The sequence below is a fragment of the Monopterus albus genome, unplaced genomic scaffold (genome assembly GCF_001952655.1).
Source record: "Monopterus albus unplaced genomic scaffold, M_albus_1.0 scaffold1.1, whole genome shotgun sequence".
Taxonomy (NCBI): Eukaryota; Metazoa; Chordata; class Actinopteri; order Synbranchiformes; family Synbranchidae; genus Monopterus; species Monopterus albus.
Window position 1 is genome coordinate 5,774,730 of NW_018127881.1, and position 22,980 is coordinate 5,797,709.

General features: G+C 39.2%; 1 protein-coding gene and 1 long non-coding RNA gene across 3 annotated transcripts in view; both read left to right on the plus strand.

The window, feature by feature from the left end:
* Nucleotides 1-324: 324 nt before the first annotated feature.
* lrrc38b (leucine rich repeat containing 38b) lies at nt 325-12,607 on the plus strand (the record flags this gene model as incomplete). Its single annotated transcript, XM_020612771.1, has 2 exons — nt 325-943; nt 11,573-12,607. Coding segments are annotated over 2 exons (867 nt in total), but the record flags the coding sequence as incomplete, so codon positions are not given.
* Nucleotides 12,608-21,619: 9,012 nt separating this feature from the next.
* Nucleotides 21,620-22,980, plus strand: part of LOC109971281 (uncharacterized) — a 5,119-nt gene continuing 3,758 nt past the window's right edge. For both annotated transcript variants that reach the window (XR_002276529.1, XR_002276534.1), the window contains exon 1: nt 21,620-21,725. This is a non-coding gene — a long non-coding RNA (uncharacterized LOC109971281). The remainder of the gene's footprint in view (nt 21,726-22,980) is intronic.

Consider the following 22,980-nt stretch of genomic DNA (forward strand, 5'->3'; position numbering starts at 1 on the left):
CTACCCTCCCCTCTCTGTCAAGCTCTGTCTTTCTTGCTGTCCTGCTCCCTACTGCTTACTGTCTTCACCTCTTTGCTCCTTCAAAGCAGGTAGTCTGCTGTTCTGTCCAAGCAACCTGCTACATGATCTCCTGGAAAACTGTTTTTGCTGCTGCTCTGCCGCCTCAGAGTTCCTGAGCACTTCTAGATTTCATCTCCACAACTGCAGGATGTTTGTTCACGAGGACTGATCACCCTCCAACCCCTTTCACTATCCCCTTCCCCTCCCTTGTCCTCATCTCCTGCCCTCTGACCCTTCCCCTCTTGTCTTCAACCCCCAACCTCATGTGTCTGCTGGCACCAGTCTATCCTCATCTTGCTGTCCTCTGTCTTATGGACCTGGGGGGAAAACTGCCCAGCAACCTGCCTGTGCCCAGATCCTCATACTGTGGACTGTAGCGGCCGTGGGCTGACCCATCTACCCGATGAGATCCCCTTGGATGTGCGCAGGCTTTTGCTGGCTGACAACTGGATACTCCGCATCCCCTCAGATTTCCTGGTTCTGTACAGTGACTTGGTCTACTTGGACCTCCGGAACAACTCCCTCTCCCACATAGAACCGGGGACACTTAGCAGCTCCTCCAGGCTGGTGTTCCTGGACCTGGGCAGCAACAATCTGACTGAAATCCCAAAGGGGACGTTTGGTGAGTCCCGTAGCCTGATCAAACTACGGCTAGGCAACAACCCATATCTGAGCATGGTGAGTGAGGATGCTTTTCTGGGCCTCACTTCTCTGAGGGAACTGGAACTGGAGCGCAATGCACTGTCTACCCTAAAGGTGGGAGCGTTGAGTCAGTTGCCCTCCCTGCGGGTGGTGAGGCTAGAGGGCAACCCTTGGGTGTGCAACTGCAACTTTGCCAGCCTGTTCACATGGCTGATGGACAACAGTCACAAGCTTCCAAATGGTAAGTAGCAGCATTTAAGAAGCATTTTCTTTTTATATGCTTGACCCAAATAAAGCATATCTGAGCAGGGCATACAGCAGTATTATGGAAAATCCATTGTTATAACACTTCTCTGGTCTATGTTTTCCCTGTAGGATAGGAACACACATCTACACAGATGCTTTGTTATAAATTTGAGTGTTTAAAATTTCAAAATGATTCACTAACTCAAAATGCAGTGTTGTTCAATCTGGAAAAATAAATTAGATGACTCTGGATTTTAGCTCACAGTTTTTCTGGTTCCACATTTAAGCTTTCATACAAACCAAACATTGACCTCTGTCTTGTGTGGTAGTCAGATCAATCAATTTGAGGCATATGCTGTATTTATGTAAGACTTATTTATATTATACTTGGCATTTGGTGGGCACTGTAATTCAGCAATATTCTCTAGGACTTCTCTTCTACAGCAGTACAAATCAAAACCTCTCTCCTGTTAATTGTTTAATGCTCTGCCTGTGTGAATTTTAGGCCCATACTATAGACCACTGTCTACCACTGTGATTCAGCCTGGAGGGCTGAGTTAGGTAACAGGGCTGATGTTTTGGTGTGTTTGAGTGTGCCAGGCAATTTGAGCACACAGCACAAAGGGGATTGCCTAGAAAAAAGGACCATAAACTCTGTTTTGTTCAGAGGGAACCATAGATTATTATTTATTTATTTATTTTGTTTTACTGAAGGTCGGTTATATGTATATTACTAATAATGTCCTTAGAAAGGACAAAGGCAACAGTTATCTCAAACGCAAGCCAGCATGTGGGAGCTCGGGAGGCAGAAAATAAACAGATCTGACAGTTCAGCCATACGTGACTAGTAGCTTGTGCTGTCATCATATTTGGATCAGTGTAGATTTCATGTTACAGATTCATTTAGTTTGAGCTCAGAACGTTATACGAATGTGGCCCAGTGTTGTGACATATGCCCATGGATGTAAAAGGTGTATTTTACAAGCCATTAAATTTATAATTACAGTACTTTATGTCCCGATACAGGGTGTTGTGGAGAAAGATGCACAGATAAGAAGTGGGAACATTTATGTCACTGTCCCCAGGTTGGTTTGGGTGTGGAATGTTGACCTGTATATAATAACAGTGTTTGTTGAAAGCAAGGGCCAAAATCTTTTGACTCAAAATTAGGTTTTTTTGAGATGTGAGAAAGGAAAAAAGCAGGAATGGGTTACATCACGTGAGGAGCTGTAGACAGGAAGTGAAGACTGATTCAAAAACAAATCCACCATGTGTGACATTATGAAAGACATCCATTGCCCTCCTGCAACTATTTTTAGAACGTTGCGCTGCATGCTCTCCGCACCTAGTGACAAATAGCATTTGGAGCAGAAATAAAATATTTTGCAGTTATTAGTTGTAGTTATTGGTTAGCGGAACTTAGCAAGATTCGATGCAAGGGATCTCACTGCTAATGCAAACATGGCAGAATCTTTGTCACGTGAGACTGAGATTGCACAGGGATCTAAAGTAGCTGCTGTAATTATGCAATAGATTTCCTGACAAAATGTCAGTTTTTCTATTTGCAAATTAAAATTACTTAAAACCTAATTGGGATTTGGCAGGCAAAAGCTATAGTTTGCCTCCTTTAGACAGCTTGCTAGCTGCTGTAAACTGCTGACAGCTCAAATAAGCAAACTCCGTACAGTATAGTCCATGGTGAACCTTACTATTGATACCGCTGTTGCTTTTCTTTCTTGTATTTCGGCATGAGTAACACACACGTTTGGGCCTGTGAGGAAGAAAAGTTGATAAACTGGCAAGAATACCTATTTCCCCCTAGTGCAAGACTGCAAATACATTAATCACAGGTTCTAAGTGTTGTCAACTACAAGGCATAATGAATTGCATTAGCAGTGCTGGCCAGGCAGACATCAGCAGCAAAGAACAAGCCAAAGGCCTGGCCAAGCTGCTGGCACCACTGCCAACTGGCCCCAGTGTATACACACTCCTAAATTGAGATAGTAATGTGTTTCCCACTTCATATGCAGCCCTTATATTCCCATCAGTGAGTGTTTGCTTTACAGCCCTAGGGACAAATTCATCATCCTGGACAGCACACAAACGCTTATTTCTTTGTACAGGATAGCTACAGTAAAGTGGTCTTCAGTTGCTCTTTTGTGTTACTGTATTTGATCATTTTCAGATGACTGGACGGTGGTCTGTGATGCGAATCATGCTGGAAGATTGGATGGCAAATAATATTTGAGCAAAATGATTCATTGTTTTCATCTTAGGTTCTTCTAAGACATGCAGATTAGTTCTGTATGAGGTCAGAAAGGACAAGAAGTTGTTTCATTGAACCGAAAGTATCCTCCTGTCTCTTTGTATAATTTAAAAAAGAGCTGCTTGGTTTTTCTTACTGCAGGGTTTTAAAGTTAACTGTGACCCATATTTGTTTTGAAAGGCACTATTTGCAGTAAAAAATCTTTGTAGATCAGTACATCTAGTAGGAATATACAGTTAAAAATTTGCATTTTGTGTGTAAATCAGTCCTTTTGCTATTTGTAAGTGTAACAAAGTAGTTTAATAGAAAAAAAAAATCTGTCATTAGTACTCTGAGCTGAAGAATTTTATACTAATGAACTGAGTTAAAGACTAAGAAGAGCTAAACACATACCTCCAGAGCTGCTAGTTGTGACTGTTTTCTGTTTTATGAACTTGATTTGAGTATTTTTGTGTCACACAGAGTCTTTGTCGACCCTAAATCTACTGCTGAACAAACACAAAGTAGCAGGGAGGCTTATACTGAGTTGGATTTACAAAAACGGCCTGTTCAAACATACAGGCATCATCCCGCCAGGCCTAATTAAAATAATCACTGAGCTCTTGATCGCAGGAAAATGCAATGTTCTATTCTTTAGAACATGATTGGAAGTGAGTACACAGTAACAGATGGACACTCATTAGTGAATGAGGTCAACTTTGTAAGCTTTTCAATATGTATCAACTCTAACCATCATCAATGTGGGTGTTCCAACTTAATATCTCATTCATCATAGAAAAAAAAAATCAATTACCGAGACAGAAATTACTCTTAACACTGTACATGAGCGTGCTCGTTCCATCTGTGTGGGAGTTGCATCCTCGTGCCTGTTTCATAACCCATACAACAAATGAGGAACAGAGCAAAAACATTAGAATCAAATTGTACACCCTCTGCATACTAATTCTAGTACTTATTCTATATGCAGTGTAGTGAAACGGACATAGTACAAAGTTCAGTAACTCCAGGATGTCAGCATGCTAGATTTTTGAGTGTGGTGATTATTTGCACTATTTTCCTATGATGCAATGCATAAAGGGAATGGAGGAGCTGCTCATAGGTGGAAAAATTATGGAGTGAAGCTCCAGAAACATCTCAGACAGCAAGAGTAAAGTAGATCTTAATGTTTTATTGCTTTCTTAAGTTTAAGTGCCATTCAATTGATGTCAGTCAGTGCACATTATGTGTAATTTCTTGTTAGTACAAAGTAGTACATTCATGCGGTATCTACAAGAACAGTCAACCAGTACACATCTCAGGTGTGCCTGTAGGTTCTTCAGTAGAATAATTTAAGATAATGATGTCTCAGGGTCAAATAGTGGCGGTTTTATCATGGAACTGAGTAGCAATTTCACATTTTAGCAAACTGTTCAGTGTGGCATCAGCACTGCACTGAATTTTAATACATTTTAAAAACTGACATTAAATAATGACAAAAATAAATTCCTGTTTTAGACGTCATCCTACCTGGGGTTACCCTCTGTGATGGTCTGCATAATGTAGCAGCTGCAGAGCCCACGCTGTAAACTCAAATCCCATTCCATTTTTCACATCTTGATTTCCCCTGGGATTTTGAGTTCGCAAAGCAGCACACTTTTCTGTGCATAACTTTGATTACTGCAGGGCAGCGTGGTTCAAATTCTGGACTTTTCTGAGTAGAAAACATCCCCTTTTTTTTTTACATGGCTGTGTTTTGTCTCCTGTGTGCATGATATGGTATTATTTCATAGCTAAATTGGACTTTCAGATTATCTTCCCAGAAATACAGTCAAGTATTCATCTTTAGCTGTAAAAGCTAAAGACAGACAGACAGACACAACCCCTCATTTTCACCGGGTGCGGCTGCGTCGCGTTTCATTTGTGATGTGGTTTTGAGCCGTCCTCTGCGTGACTTCATCCCCCATCAGCACTTTCTTGTTGTGGTGTACATTGTTTTTCCATGCTTTTGAGTTTCTACAATTGGGCTTTGTAGTGAAATGATTTCTTTTTTTGTCTGTTTAAATTGTGTTTGTTTTGCTGTAGCCTAATGTTAATGATGAATTTATTTTAACAGTTAGTGTAAGTCGTTATGAAACAAGGATTAGAGATTTATTGCTGTTAGTTGTTAAAAATACATTTATCCTCATAGGCTAATTATTTCATATCTGTGTTTCACATAACATCTATCGTTATGTTTTGGGGAAAGCGCTGTCTGATTGGTGCATCAAGCTTTTGTCAGACGCTTCCCAGAAGCAGCATCCTTAGTGAAGCGGAGTGGAGAGTTGCTTCCGAGATGCGTCACAGCTGCGCCCGGTGGAATGACAAGCATTGGCAGCGATCAGCTATGGTGACCGTGGAATGCAATGCAGTCTCCCTGGTGGCAATGAGGGGTAACTGTTTGCACCTTTGCATCTTTCTGCTGTTATCTTTGGTACTGTTTCTAAGTTGCACCAAGTAGCCACCAATCAGGTTCATAAAAGTTTTAATGGAGGGACGAGTGTAAACATGATCCACTGCTGTCTTCAGTGCTCTTGGGTTAAGACTGAACAAAGGCCATTTATAATTCAGAGTGACACAGTTCTATGGCACATTGGCTAGGGTAATTGGAGCCAGAGCTGTCTACAGGGCAGTGAAGGCCAACTGCTATGGGGCTGAAGCCCACCATAGCATTGTTATCAACACCAGTCATGACCTGAACAGTTTCACTACAGAGCAGCAGTTCATGTGACAAGGTCAAAGTCAGAATTTTCCTTCACAGCCTATCAAGTTGCTCCCCAGAGACCTGTTACTACGCTGCACAAGCACTTCTGAAAATATGGTGCCATTGACCAGCACTACATAGCACATACATGATGCCATACTGCCTCACGCATGCTAACCTTCCTACCCATGGGTGTGTGATGAGAAAATATCTACTCTGTTAGCACTGGCTGATAGCTTCTTTTACTTTGGCCTAATTTAACACTTATTTAAAGTTGGGATGTGCTGGCAGGGGAGAGCCAAGTGCAAAGAGGTGGACAGGATTACACAATGTGATGGCATCAGCTGTTGCATGTACAGAAGCAGAAGGGGATAATCCTGCAGTGTCAGAAATAAAAGGTGAAAAGCCGAAACCTTTATTTCACCGGCTGTGTGCATGGATACTGTTCTTTGTGCCGGTGTGTGTTTGAGTGTGAAGCACAACCTGCTAAAAGCTGCTCAATCATAATGCATTGCGACAGCTGATCAACTGCTTTTTGTTGCCATGAAAAATGGTGAGAAAGGCATCTAATAGTGTTCATCGTTTAACATCTCTTGTGTTTGTGAATAAGCATATTTCTGTGTGCATTTGAGTTTTTGTGGCGAGACCTTGAATATGACCATGAAACAGTGATGGCTCTCCATGTAGAAGGAATCCCGTCTTGAATGACTCACCCTGGCTGCACTGTCACATGAATGCTTGTCATTTTGTGCATTCATTTCACACATTCTCCACTCTGTCCTTTTCCACTTCTGCTCTTGTCCCCTTCTTGTATTCATTTCTCACCATTTCCTTTTAGATTTTCTACAGACTTATTCTCTCAACTGAATAATTCTTAAATGTCTTTGTAATTATGTCTGCCTGGTTCTTACATCCACTGAGTATTGGACTTTCATTTCATTATATAAAGTAGGAAAGGGGTCAGTTTCGGGAGTCATTACTGGTGGTTTACTGGAGTGTTTAGACATCAGTGGTTTGTGAGCAGGTGAAGCCTTTTAACCAAATGCCAGCTCCTGCACGTGTGCAATGTAGCAGTTGCTACTGGTGCAGAGATCAATCTGGACAGACATTGTGGCGTTGAGGGAGGGAGGAGAAACAAGCTTCCGATATCAGCCTGTCACAGCCAGGTAGATCAATCATGGCTGAGACCATGGGTAGCCTGTCCCCCTGGCTGGCTGTGATCCCAAATGAAATCCATCAATTGTCCATGTCAGGAATGTAACATAGCTGTGTGGACAGACATAGCCGAGAGTGTACAGCCTGCTCCAGCTACATTCTCTGTGTGTGTGTGTGTGTTTTATCTATCTATTGCTGCTTTATTAGCTCATACAAATATTCAAAGTCAACTATATGTCCTCAATAGTAGTAACACATTCTCCTAATCTGGGTGTCGCATCATGTCAGTGTTTTAATGTTAGTGTTTAATTTCTAACAGCTGCAAGGTATTGAATCAAAGAGGTGGCTGTTAAAATTCCAAGATTGTTAGCTACAAACTAGAGCTTTATAGAAGGCAGGAAATGTGGGCATTTTAACAAGCAAACTTGAGCCACAATTTGTCAGTCATCTCACATTTTTCTCTTTAACATGGTAATTTTTGAATCTGCACTTTGGCAGCTCTCACTGGGATTAATTCAGAGGGCAAGTGTATATGTGGAATTTAAATAAGTTGGAGTAAGAAAGACCAGCTCGTATGACCTACCTGCTGAAGTGTGTGTACAGCACTAGTCAGTGGCTGGTTAGCTACTGTGGGTAGCATTTTAGCAAAAAATATATATTAGTCTTTCAGATGGAACTCGGAAGTGTGAGAGAACCTGCCTTTACTTGGAACTGGATCACGCATGCATCAGTCGAACATTATTTAGTGATACATCGCTCACCTTGTAGAGATTTGCTGCGCTTTTTTTGTATCACAGATCAAAATTCCAAATTCCACTAAACATGAAATCCAGATTAAATTGAATAAAAAGGAAAATTCTCCAGTCAAGTAGCAGTCTTAAAAAGATGGCTCTTTAAAGCAACTTTAAAAGTTTCAGCTGAGCTCATTGTTCATATTGTTTGGAAGCTTGTTCCAAAGCCTATAGGAGCAGCACTGGCAAATGTTCTACTGCCCATAGTCATTAACCTCACTAACCTAGCATCTGGCACCGCAAGAAGAGCAGCGGATATAGAGCGCATGTTTCAAGTGGCGGTATAATAAGAGACTAAATCAGTCAAATACGTGAATGCTAGGCCATGTAGCCTTTAAACGCTAAAAGAAGAAGCTTAAACTGAATACGATAAGCGACTAGCAGCCAGTGCAGTTGTCTCAAAACTTTGATAGTTTTTTTTGCCAAGTGGCAGATATTGTAAATGTCACCTGGATAAGCATTTTCAAGGCTGCTGGAATTTGTCAGTTGTAGTAGGTTTGGCAGTGTGTGCTAACAGAATCCTGTTTGACAAATATCTGTAAAAATGTTATGGCTTCCATGTCATTCAATTTTCTAGGCTGCATCCATAATAAATCTGGACATGCTCTCAGTGAAAAGCTGTGCACATTTTGTCACAGACAAACATGTAATACTGAGCAAGTGGTGTTTGTTTTTCTTCCAGATGATTCTACTTTTAGCCAAATAACACAGCTGTTCAGTAATTCCCCCTTTTGCCAGGCAGTGTAATACATCCGTGTGTCCTACTGTGTAATTTTAGTTCTTAACTGCAGCAGTATGCCTCCACTGGGAAGCTGCAATCTCTGCTCGCACATCTTTGTTTGTTGTATGCACGATGCATATTTGAATTAAAATAAATGACAATATATATATGAATACACAGCGAGTGCCAGTTATTGTCTGACGTGCTCATATAGCCAGACTAATATACAGTCACCTAACAGTAATAACCCCATGTTAGAAATACCATTAAAAAGAAACAAGCTTTGTTTCCTCTGTCTACCATTGGCTTGTTCACTAACTCTGTAACTTGTAGGGGCCACGTGTTCCCCAGGATAATGTCAGTTATTAATCAGGCTTTTAGGACAGATGAGACAGAACTGCCTCTGAGGTGATGGGTCACTTTGCCATGCAACAAGTGGACTATGAATACAAATATGGTCTATTTATCTTGGGCACAAACAGGACATGCTCTCAAATATAATGGATTTTCAGATGCATTCAAAGTTTTGTCTTTGGTCGGGTGTGTGGAAATTACGGAAAAGGTGAATTTTGTGTTCAATGAAATTGCTGTTGAAAAGTTAATTACAACAAGGTCAGTTCAGCCTATTTCTGAATACTTAGTACATTTATGTTCTTTCTCTACTGCTAATGTCATTAAACAATCGGTCCATATATGAACAGGGAATTATTTTGTACAAAATCAAGCTTAAAAGCACATCACACATTTCACAGCACCGTATTGTTATTATCAAGAAACAACACATACTGCATGTTTATATATTCTAACTATTGCCATTCATAAAATGCTGTGAAAAAAGTTGGAAATGTTACAGTAAAAACACTTCTCCTCTTTACAGGCCCTGCTGAGTCAAACTGTAGGAAATAGAACTGATGCTTCGAAGTGTTTGGCCATATGGTTAGTTATGCAGTCCAATTCTTAGGATATTAGATTTTTAAAACAAAACACCTTTTTAGCATATAATTCTCATAAAAGAGATGAACTATGGCTAAAGGTATTGTACACTTGTTTGTAAGGCCAGAGTCCAGCAGGTTAGCATTTCCTCTTCCGTGGACTTGCAAGTGATTCAGACCGTTTGATTGAGCAGTTTTCACACATGCTATAGGCTTTGAGTTTGTTTTTATCCTCATTCCCCTGACATACGTTAGACATGCCTGAGAATTAGTCATTCCAGGAACCAGTGTGCTCTTCTCTGGCTCCACCAGGATTGTTGACATTGGCTCATGATCAGTAAAGGAGCATCTTTCTTGATGCTGAGTTTGCTTCTGACTCACTTGATCTGATTCTGATCCAGCGCTACTGGAGGGTTTTTTTTTTTTTTTGTGCAGCTTGTCTAGTAAGCACTCGGATGCTGGTGAGCCTAGTTATGGCAACACACAAACATGTAGAATGCAGACACACAGGCTACATACTTTACTAAACAGTAATCTGTAGCACCCAACAAAATCTGTTAGTGTTTTTCAGTTCTATAATTTTGGCATTTTGATGGAGTCTGTCCTCTACTTATTGATTGTTATAGGTAATGTGAGAATCAATTCAGTTCAGTTCATTAAGCTTTATTGGCATGACCGCTTGCATATACAGTATTGCCTAAGCATTACCATTCCAATTACAGGTATATAAATACATTTGTAAGTATCACAATTAATAGAAAAAGACAAATTGTTTATGTAATTAGTTAATTAAAATATAGGAAAACAATAATGTAGGCTATTGTAGAAAAAATATGTAGAAAACTAAAAGTGGCAGAGAAATCTCTGGTGTTTGTTTTGGGTCAGTAGTTACGGATGGTCAAAATTCTTAGAGTTCAGCTACAAACATAGTTAATACTGTACAGAGTCAACTAGAGTAGGATGGAAATATATTCTGTAATCACTAATTTGCATTTTTTTTCCTTGTCCATCATCACTTAACATTTGTGAAACAGTTTCAAAATATTTTCTTAGCAGCTACTTGAATATCTCTGACAAAGCATGGACATCTACAGAACATTGCTAATATGAAAGTAACTTTATCTACAGAGATTATGGTCTGAAGTGTTTGCCTGGAACATTTTTAGGCTTTCCTTTTGTAACTGACAGCTGAAATTAAAATTAGATTTTGTGTTTATTTCATTATCTAAATCGTGTATTTAAAAAAAACAAAACAAAAAGGCACAATTTGACTTAAAATAAAAAAGTGTCTTTATAATAGATTTATATTTAACGGTAAACTATCTACTCTGCTTCATGTTTTTTTTTTTAGTATTCAAACTTTATTCCCACATTGAACCTACCATCGCACTATGGGTGGGTGTCCTGTATACACAGTGTGTCTTGAACACCTAAATGAAGACTTCTGATTAACTTCAGATCTTTAACGACAACAGAATGAGAAGAAACAAGATGATTTCAGGCCTCTGGGCGGGTCACACGGCCCTTTGTGGCGTTTTGGGTCTAAGGGCTGGGTTATACCACACTGCCTGGCCACATTAATAAATACACCTGTACAGTTGTATGCAATTCAGTGCAACACTTCCACTTTAACATCTGTGTTTATGAAGCTCAAAATGTTTCAGATTTTGGTGAAATTCTCATAAATGTATAAATTCTATTCTTCTTCTTCTACTTTCGGCTGTTCCCGTTAGGGGTCGCCTCAGCGAATCATCATTTCCCACTGAACTGACGACATGCATGTTAAACTTGGCACGTTTTAAATGTATAAATTCAATTAATAGTTTATTATTAAGGTCAGAGTTAAAGGCTGTGTTGTACTGGACTACATTATATTCAGAGGTGTCTTTATATTTGTTTGTCCTCAGCTACATACACGAGAGGGCCAGAATATTAGGAACACCTCTGAATATAATGTCCATAGATATGAAATTATTCACTGCAGTGTAGGTTCAGCATGTGTAATAAATCAGTGTAATCTTATTTCCTATCTGGGTGCAGGAGTGGAAGGCATGGAGTGCTCCCTCCCCATGGATGGCAGACGCATATCTCTGGCCCAGCTTTCAAAGGACAGCTTTCGTGAGTGCCAGGCCACGCTAACTCTAACAGATCTGCTCATCATCATTTTCTCTGGCATCTCAGTGTCTGTGGTGGCCATCATGACAAGCTTCTTTCTGGCCTCAACTGTTCATTGCTTCCAGCGCTGGAGTAAAGGTACCAAGGGGGATGAGGAGGAGAGTGAGGAGTGACAAGGATGTACCTTTAAGGGCCTGGGTGGTTCTGGTACTTCAAACAATACAAGGACACAGCAGACTGTGTGTGCGTGACATGTGGCAAGCTTCCTCCCTGGTGAATATGCAGGACTGTTTAAGGGTAGGACCTTCTGCCAGTGGCACAGGTGAAGTTATCTTTGCACATGGACATTTGAAATATGGTAACAAAGGACGTTCCCAAGGTATAAGCCAAAGTCCCAGTAAAAATTTATGTGTTCCCTGCCCCACTCAAGAGAGTTTGTATTTTTGGCTAATGGCTTCTAGCACAGTGTTACAGGCCTACACAAATATAGTAAGGCTAACACCTTTTATTAAGTGTTGCGGCAGTGCTGTCTCGTTAGTCTTAGACAAGCCAATAATTAAATAACGTCTGATATCATGGACATCAAACTGAGTCTAAAGTTCTGTCAAGTGTCATGACAGTTAGCATTGCCTTTTAGATGATTTTCACTGGGAATTTATCTGTGTAAGGCACTTAGGTTGATCCCATAAAAAAGGGATGCCATATCAACCAGCAACCTCAGTATTTAACTGGATCATGAATCATGATATGCTGGCATATCCTGCCATTTACAATGTCATTTTTTGGACAGCCTCACCCACTGACTTTCGAAAATGGTTCGCAAGTACTGGTGTTCCTTCTGCATGTGAAGTTAGACAGTGACAAAAGTGTCAGTCAAACAGGAAGGATTTGGACAATGGTCTACACGCTTTTTTAGCAGTATAGTCATTATATAATCACAAATTAATGTACAAAAGAAAACAATGTACAGTCAAACAATCGATGAGGATATACTTACTGTATGTTCCTTATATTGATAACTGTATAGAAAAGATTTCATAAAATATCCACACTATTATCTTGAAAATTATGGAGAATTCAGTATTAAAATAGAATCTATGTAGAACTATTGTGTCAAATAATGCACTTTACATGGTAAACCTAATTTTGGCAAGCCCCTAATTACACCATGTAGACTGGTTTAGTCTTCATCTGCCAAAGATTAGCTTTAGGTGAAGGGGAGATTGTTGTGGATGAAGTGTTATTTAGTGAGGTAGGGATAGCTCCTAAATAGAAAACAAATCACACTCTGTATACACATATTGTACTCAGTCCAATAGTTATGGTCGCCAAAGCTTTGCATTTTCCTCTGCTCTGTCTCTGAACCAGCCTTCCTTTGGCAACAGCCAGGTCAGCTCAGAACACTGAGTTCTTAACTGTAAGAGGGTGGTGAGCGAGCGGTTAGTTTCTTGAGGAATAAATCCGCTTTGTAAGTGTGACATAACATTCCACTTCTGGGTCCAAACTCCCCCAGAACCAAATGGCGGAGTCTGTCACCCTCTACACAGCATAATTTTTTTTTTCCAGTGTTGCTGTTCCACCTGGTGGCATAATAATCAAACTTATTACACATCGTAGTAAATTTATTCCAATAGATAGTGATATAGTGGTATATATTGCTATATATAACGAGTTATAAGTCTAACTTGTTTATAATAGCTCCCAGCTTTTACTGTTACTTTCATCAGCGTAAAATGTGCCAGTGTATAGTGTTTGCATTAACGTCGTGCTCACTGGCTATTCAACGTTACATTACAAGGCACCTTTAGAAGCTTTATTCTTATTAATTAAAGAATACTGTGACTTATCTAATCAACTGTAGCCATTTCTTTTTCTCCTTCCCATCACAGGAAGTTGTAAAATGAAAGCTGACCCATGGTTTTTGATTCAGATCTACTGAAACAATGGGGAAAAACAACACTGTGGCATATGAAGGGGAGCACGAACCAGAGTTGGGACCCAGAAACAGAATGTTACGTCACCACTTGACAAGCAGATAGACATCAACTATTGTGTTTAACAAATCTCACAGTTAACTTATTGTCATTTTACTAAAGAGTTTGCAACATTGTGTAGTAAAGCTGCTGATTTGATATCCTGGAAAAGACTTATCAAGACTTGGACTGTATCAGCATCTCCATTCACTAGAGCAACAGTATAGTACAATCTAAATTAAATCAAGTAGTGGCCTGAATTTCATGGGCTTCAGTTCATTTGCATCCTGTAATTTTAAATTTGAGTCCTCCTTGATTAGTATATGGAATGCACTAAGCTGGACTGCATTTTGTCCCCCCTAAGCTAAGGTTTGTTGGTCACATTGCTTCTCACATTTTGCAAGGCATGAATAATTCAGCGAAATTGAGACATGAAGCAGAAAGAATGTCAAGCCTCTAAATGCAAACAAGCAGAGGATAGAAAAAGAGCCATGAGCAAATGGGGTCGTCTTTTCTGTGTGGTTAACAAAAGATAAAAAGGAATCCCAAATGCCTGTGCCCCATTAGGACAAGTTATAACCCTGAATGTGCAGTGCACTGAAGCACATTTTGCAGAAGTGACAAAAAATAAATGTAGCCTTATTTATTTTTGTTATTTTTTTATTAGTAAAAGCACAGATATTTTACAGGAAATTCTAGTACACTCTTTTCAATCACACCCTACGTTGGTACCAGCCAGTGTTGTACACCGTATGTATTCATTCATGTGTTGTCACATGTTGTGTGGACAGTGCTACATCCTTATAAATGGATTTGTACTGTATATATGTTGTGTGTTTGCCAGAACTCAAACCACGTGGGACACCCGGAAGATGCATCCCCATTGGAAATTAATTTCTAACAGCCAGTTGACCTTTCACTAAACTCCTCCCCCGAACATCAGTTGTCCAAGCATAGCTTAATAAATGTAACGTATGCATCTCAGCATCTCAGCGTCTCAGCATCTCAGCATCTCAGCATCTCAGCAGGCCTGTGAAGCTTTGAATTTCTTCACGTGTCTCCAGAGTGGAGGTAGCCGGGTTTTTTTTTTTGTTTTTTTGAAGCCTTTCAAAATCCTAAATCTAATGTACAGTAAGCTGCAATATAAGCACAGTTTACTACCTACAGTAATAATCAAGCATTGCTACCTTATTTTGTGAGGGTTACATTGATACCTGTTCAGGATTAATGGTGTATTCACATTATAACAGAAAAAAGGCTTTTGCTTGCGCCTCGCATTATTGTGTATGTGGTGCACCACCCAGACTCTGCATGGATGTCCGTGGTAGGCAGCACGGAGCAGGGGTGCGTCTAAATTTCAAATTGAATTTGTTGACCTTTGACCTCAGTTACGCTGACCTTTTTCCATGTAGCCAATCACTGCTTTAACTAATGTTCATTTTGTACAATGCCTCTGAGACTTTCTACTTGAGTTTCTGCGCCGACCAGCTTGAAACACTCAGCACAAGACCCTTTTTTTTTTTTTTTTTAAAGCATGCAATGTTTGATCCAAAATACTGTTCCATCAGAATTCAGAGTAAGGCTAACAGCTTAGTCCTGCCCTTCATTTATTCTGGGGAAGCTGACACTCCAGCATCTCTTGGCCAATTTGCATTAGATATCAATTGCATTTGTCAAGATCATAGATAAAGCCTTATCCTTAAATCCTTATATATTTTAAAAATCTGAGCAATAAATCACAGCCCAAATCTGACCATTATATTTCTTATCCAAGAATGTTTTTTTCTATATTAAGCATCTGAACAATTCAAGCGTTATGTTAGCATTAGTAGCACTGTAATTATAGTTTGGATTTTTAATACAACTCTGCAATACTGGGGCTAACTAGCTTTATCCTGAATTACACAAACAGTGCTACTTTATTTATATGTCTTGTACTGTACATGGATTAACAGTTGGGATGGATGCTGATGTTCATGTTTGGGACATACAGGTTTCGCTTCAGTATTTTAGCATTATATTATGCACACAGCCGTCAAGAACACATTTAAGACCTTTTATAGGGTTCTCATTTTAAAACATGTACCTTGGAAACAAAACTACATAGAAACAAGGTTTTCATCCAACATGTGAAATGTAATATTTTAGCACTTTACATTAGCCAGCTACAGCTGATTAAAATCTACTAGAGGAACTCAGTCAACGAAATCCACAGTGACGGCTAGAAATGAGATGCCTGCTTTTGTTTACTTCTGTGTGGAATTGAAGATCTGTTGTTTCAGAAATTACGGTGAATTATGAGTGGTAAATCTGCCGCCATTACCATTGTAAATTGAAGATGTGCAAGCTATGGTTTGTCAGTCATAACCACAGCAACTAATGGGGCCAGGGCTTGGTGAACAGTCACTTCAGATTAAGTTCAGTCCCACAGGAGAATCCCACTGAATTTCAGATCTGGATTCTGCCATTCCTGTTTCTTATGACAGTTTGGTCAGTAATAGTGAACTACACCTAACCCTATACAGCCAGAGCGGAGGTGCCTTCAGTTTTATGTTTGCATGGAGAGAATTAGGATATGGATGGGACATTTAGGAACTCAACTACCAGGAAAAAAACACCCCAAAATTCTGAGTTGAAAAAGCAACAAGTTATGTTCATGAAAAAAATAATTAAACATTTGACTACTTCATACCACAAGAATAGCTACAATGTTAATTGGGCTATATTAAGTGGTTTTTCCCTTTAACAGACGAGAAACTGCTTTCTTAACTGATATCTGAAGTTGCAGACCAGAGTCAAGGGATCAGAGGAAGTGTTTTATAGACATATCATAATAATTTCTAACTACTGTGTAGTTACTATATATTAACAAATTATTGTTAGCTTAGCTGTTAGCTTGAGGCATACATTAGCATGACCCTTTCCTTTCTCTTTCTCATTTTATTACATAACAATTATCAGCACATTAGAGCATGCAATGTTGAGTTTCTTACAGTATAAAGTTCAGATTCACGTCTATTTTTCTATTAAACCTTTTAGAATGAAGCATTTAGCAGTGCACACCCAAGAGAGCAAACACACTGATTGCTATTTGCCTATAGTTTGTCCTGATGTTGTTTAAAATGCCTAAATCCATGTTGTTTTGTCAAATAAATGTCAGAATGGCTCTAGTCTAAATTAAGTGACAGAGGAGAGTGTGATGTTGTTGCTGCAGCTCAGTGCATTTCCAGAGACACTGTCAAATAGACCATATGTGTAGCTGTACATTGATGTTTGGTTAAAAATAAAATAAAATATAATCCTTTTTTCTGTTCTCTGGTCTGTATTTGTTAAGGACGTGTAGATCAGTGTTTAAATATTCAAAAAGAAGCATGGTGATCATTTATTATTCAAATATGGTTAAATACATTGTGCATAAACATGGTGCAGACCAAACCTACACAGAGAAGGCAATAATATTTAAAGTTGAAGATCAGTACTATTTTCCTTTAATCAAGCGGTGCCTTGCAAGCAGTGAGTGTGACACAGTGGCAATGTGGTTCTTACCAAGTGACACCTACTGCAAAGTGTTAATAATACCTGTTCCCCTCATTTCCCAGAGTTGGCAGTTTTTGTCTTGTTGCAGCAGCAAATGAAAGAGGCTCATCTGTAAACGCTGCATAGTGTTATTTCACACACCACTGTCATCACACTGCAGGTATGCAAATGGCTGCACTATTTTTGGTGAGGGTGTTAGAAAAATTACAGACAGACAAAAAAATTAAATAACATCCACTCACATAACAAGTATCCACCCTGTTAGTGGACGAACCAAGGCAGATGAAAATTAAATGGCATGCAAAGCAATCTCATCGCAGAAAGACTGCTTCCCTGCTCGTCTCCGCTGTTTTGCAGTGTCAGTTTCTTTTGCTCCTATGAGATGCTGCATGGAGGAGTTACTTCTTTGGTTGACCTAGGTTTGTGTGTCTCTTTCCATCTCACATGCTGATGATTCATTTCTCAACATGTCTTTAATGTCAAACTGTGAGAATGTAGGAAGTGGTCTAACATTGTAGAATGCTTTTCTGAAGAAATACAAGTTAAAGAATCACATGATGAAAATCACTCACTCTCAGGGCATGTGCTGTAGACTAAAAAGAAAGCAGTCATGGCACACACCAGACATTGAGCAATGAATGATTTATATTTGCAATTCCAAACAGGAATCATGTTGGATGGTGAACAGCTTGTGAGAAAGACTTGCACATACTACATTTGTGCACCACTGAAAAGAGGCCTGTGAGGATGGTGGTCGTGATGAGGATTCTCCTGCAACCATTTACCTCATTTGGTTGTCATGACTACACAGCCGGAGGCCTGAGCTCTTGGACACCGAGGCGGGAACGTGGAGAGGGAGGGATGCTGGGAAGCATGGTCCTCAGTGTGGATGCCTCACCTCTCTTTCCATGCATCAGCTAACCAAACCTGGCATTTAAGAAAAAAACTGTTGCAGCTTCATTGCCCTGTGAACTAATATTTATTTTCCCTTTTTGATTTGTCTGCATCAGACATTGTAAGGTAAGTCAGATAAGGATATCATGTCATGACATTACTAATCAATGCCAATAAATTGCTTCTGCTGAGCTTCTGTGACTGAAAAACCGTAGTGTAACTTGTATGAGTGATTATAGCTGCACTTTGCCAAAGTATTCCATTATATTGAGAGAAAATGCATATTTTACCAATTATAACAAACAATTATTTAAAAATTGTCTGCATAAGGTGACTTACTGCAAAAGATTTAACACCACAAGTAACCACTTTATCCAGAAAACACAGAGTAAATGAACAATCAAGTTCAAGGGCATTTCCACTCTATAACAACTGAATCATGGCCTTCAGTTAATGAAGAATCAGATGAATAAAATGGGTGAATTGTGTTTTGGAAATTAATCATTTATTTATTTGTTTACAATTGTCTCTCTACAAAGACAGGAAGCAAACAGGGCAGAGTAAAGTAAGCCAACCCTCAGAGAGGAAGCTTTGAATGAATAATGGCCCAGTGGCTTACAGCTGGTTTATGGTTTGTAGAGGACTGGGCAGCAGAGGGGTCAGGTTGCAGAGCTCGAAAGGAGCCGGTCCGAATGCTTCTGTCTGTCTGTGTAATTGCAGAAGGGTCACTAAGTTTAAAGAAGCGGGGATTTTGTTGGTGAGACACTGACAGATGGAGAGATTGATTTCAAAACTGTGGTGTCCTTTTTCACTCTTACTTTTCCTTTTGATGTTTTAGAATTCTAGCATCTATTCTCACAAAATGTACCCAAATGTTTTTCTGGCCAATAGTGTCTTCCAGTTTAGTTTAGTTTTGTTTTTTGGAAGTTATTTTCTTTTGTTCTCCATTTTCTGTCAAGATACTGACTTGTGAGTCATTTCTGGCTTTCAGTGCATTAGGAATCACTAGTTGTTAAAGGGGGACTTAAGAGATTTAATATTAAGCTAATTGGTGGACTCAAAAGGAGCCAGATTAAACAGTGATTGATCAGAGCAGGAAAGGCTGAGATATCCTTTAATCCCCAAAAGACATCATTTGTGACCTGCCTGGTCACAATGTTTGGCAGCAGCACTGAAGTCAAATATCTTTCAAAGCAGTAAGGGTGAGAGGTGAATCGGGGCCACCGTAGCCGTGGGCAACCATGAACATCAATGCATGCTTCTGGGAAACTGCTTATTCACTGCATCACAACTAAGGCTGGCAGGTCAGGTCAATTACCTTCGAATATTCTTTATATACAGGAAAACCCACACAGTATGCCATATATCTGAAGATGGATGTGGAAACAAACATTTGCTGCATGTTCATCATCAGCAGTTCTTTCAAGGCCCATTGTTCAGATCAGGCTTGAGTTACTGTGTGTCAGAACTCTGGACGATTAGTTATTTACAGTGATGGATGTTTTATTACTGTGGGATATTAAGCATTAGTATCTAGTCAGCAGAAATAGATGTCAAACATCACACTCAATATAGAAATATAACCTAATTAGATGCTGTAGTTTGTATTGCAGACATTTGATAAACTGAAACATTATTTCTGTTAATGTTTATTTATTCCTGTGATATTTCATTATTTTTCAGCTGAGAGAGAAACTATGCAAATCTGTTAGAGAATCACATCAGCCTGTGACTGATGTTTGTTGATTTTGAGAAATAAATCTAGCAATAAATCTGTGAAAAGCCAAAGTAAAAGTCTTATGATGGCTCAGTAAAAAGTACAGGATTTCTACATAAGTGGTTAAATAACAATAGTAAATAAATAAATGTTTAGTGTAATCACCCAGTGAGGAATCCTGGAGTCTTAAATCACCCTGTGTGTAACTGGAGAAATTAATCCAGCACAGCAAACACATTAAAATGAATGAGGGAAATGTAAGCTGTAGCACCAAGTGGCAGGAGAGGATGGATCTAGACATCGCTCAGACTGACCTGGCTCAGGCCTAATGAGGTCAATATATACCATATTCAACAAATTCTCAGCAAAATGTTACATTTGTATGAAGCATCACCGCTAACCCAGTGAGCAGATTCATTTATGACCTGAAGTTAAATTATGGCATCAGTAAATAGTGGAGGAAGCTGTGCAAACTAACAATAGGTCGGGAGCATCTGGATGCATTTTCACCTACTCATTTGTCATGTTTGTGTCACAATTATGTGCCATGGAAAACCACTAAGGCGTAAAGTATATACAGCATATTTATTGACTTTGTATTTAATACAGGCTTGCTATTTGTGCCATTTTACATAATTGTAAAATAAACCAATCTTACCAACCTAAATAATGAAATGTTAATCTTCTTTGTTTCACTTCTAGTGTCAATTGTAGACAGTTTTAACCATAAACCAGCTATCACTTTACAAAAGAGTACTGAATATTGAAGTTCCCATAAAAAGAAAAAAGTAATAGTACTATGTTACTTGCATAGGCTCAGGACTTTTAAACCAATTATAACTTATAGTATCTGCTCTTTCAGTTGTGTCAACAATTGATGAATTGAAAATGTTAAAGTGGATTTACTAGGACAGCTGGAAAAAGAGTAAACATGATAGCAAGAAACTATAAATCAGAGAACACTGTATTTTGGTGATATTGTATAAATAAATATAAGCTTGCATATGGCCTACTTAGACACTGAAGATAAATTAAGCTGAGGTAGCAACAAAGTGCTGCAAAATAAATGGAACAAAAGAAGCCTGAAGACAGGCCACATTTGTTCTTTTCTGCACTTCACTCAGTGGAACATCCTCACTGTTTGCACTTCCCTTTCACAACAACAAGACAAAGTCGTAGCTTAAAAATACTGTCTGTAGTATTTTCCATGCTTTGATGACAGGGCTGTTGCTCATGTTAAATCATTTACCATGGGATGAATTGTTGCTGATCGATTAAATGATACAGCCTATCCTCATCCTTCAGAGTTTCCTCCTGGCCCAAGAGTTCATACACAACACAGCTAAAGGATGGAGTGGAAAAAAACAGATGTATTCACCTGGAAAAGGTCAACCTTGTTTGTTCTTCATTGCATCCTCGTGTCAAAGTTAATACAGGCCAAAGGAGGGGACATATGGGGAGTGGACAGACAAGATAATACACTCAGGCAATACATTGGGATATCCATATTTCTATAGCATATGTCTAATAACCTACAGTGATAAAACAGAGGTGATGATGCAGATAAATGGTTTCTATGGGCACAATACAGGGTCACAAAGATTTGTAGCTTGTAAAAACATTTTGAGCATGTTCAGAAAGCATTTGTACTTGTAAAAACGTTTTTGAATGTGTGACTAAAATTATGTTCACACAAAGACACTGAAAGTAAGTATGTTTGTGGACAACTGTACAAATAGAAAGGAGCAAAATGCAGATATACAGGGTCACACATCAGATTCCGAAACTTTTTACACCTGAATCTTATTGGTCAATGACAGTCCAATCACAGACAGAGTACAATTGTCCAATCAGAGGGCGGTTGGGTCCTTAAGTTTGGTATCCGCCATGGTTTCTGTAAGTTTGGTTGGAGCAAGATTTCAAGATGGATGACGGCGCGGGACTTTCGGCTACACAGGTGGGTAACGTTAGAAAATGTTACAAAATGTATACATTTTATATATTGCGTTCGGTACCTATGCAGCGCGCAGGGGCTTCGTTGTTATTTTAAGGAAACGCAGTTGTCCAAACATATATTTTCTAGTTCAGGTGGAATACTTTAGCATGTCTAGCGTTAGCCGGAATTTAATGCTAATGTATCACGTTAGCAAACCCGTGCTAGCAAGGAAAGGTTTATGTTAGCCCTCTAGTACACGTTTGCTTTGCTTGAGAGTGTTCACCATCAGGCAAGTCGTTAAACCTGGCTTCTTAATTTAGGAAAAATTGCTATGACTAACTTGTTTCCTGTTGGATGTGCAGTCTTGCAGATGAAAGTTCTTCTAACATTAGTTTTACCTGCTCATTAATGACAGTTAATCGTTGCGGTAAATTTTTGCTTTTAATATATATTAATATATCTAGCTAAATATTAGGTGGAATTTGATTTTCACCCTGTGTTAGTAACTTAACGGGCACAGCAGTGCAGGTAACTCTCCCAGCAGTCTAATTAGCAAAGCTCAGTGCAGAAATAGCTGGTGCTGATTGTTACTGCGGTCAAATCAGCCGCCGTTCAGTTTTCCGTGGTCAAGCCAGCGGCGCTAGAATTTGAAGTGCGCCTATATACTCTATATACTTACATTTACGGTAAAGGTATTGAAACGGGCCAAAGCTCGCGATTTTCAAAATAAAATACCTTAACTCCAATGCTGTATTATTTATGAACTTTCAAATTTAATAAAAACACTTTTTTAAAATATTTACAGCATAAGGACATCATTTATGGATTCTACATGACCCGCACTGTTACCACACAAAGAATCAAGCATTTCTACTGTACCATTCTGGAGAAAACTCACATTCCATGTGCAAGATTTGAAATCCAATACTGGATTTAGCAGGCGCTTGATGAGAAGGTGCCGTGGACACAGAAGCTGTGTGAGAGGTGGAAAGGGGAGGGGAGTGGTCGCGGATGCAGGTGAAGAGTTCGCCTCTCCCAGATGGAGTGGACGATGGGAGGGTTGGCCCACTTAGTAAACTATTAAGTTATTGACACCTTGACTCTCTTCCAAACAATGCACATTTCATTCATAATAATATAAACACACACCTAACATTTGCAATTTTTTGTTTCTCCCAAATTGTGTGAAATTGTTAATACAATAAAAATAGGTAATACAAGCATTGGAGTCACATCTGTAATGTGAGTTTTCTCCAGAATGGTACAGTAGAAATGC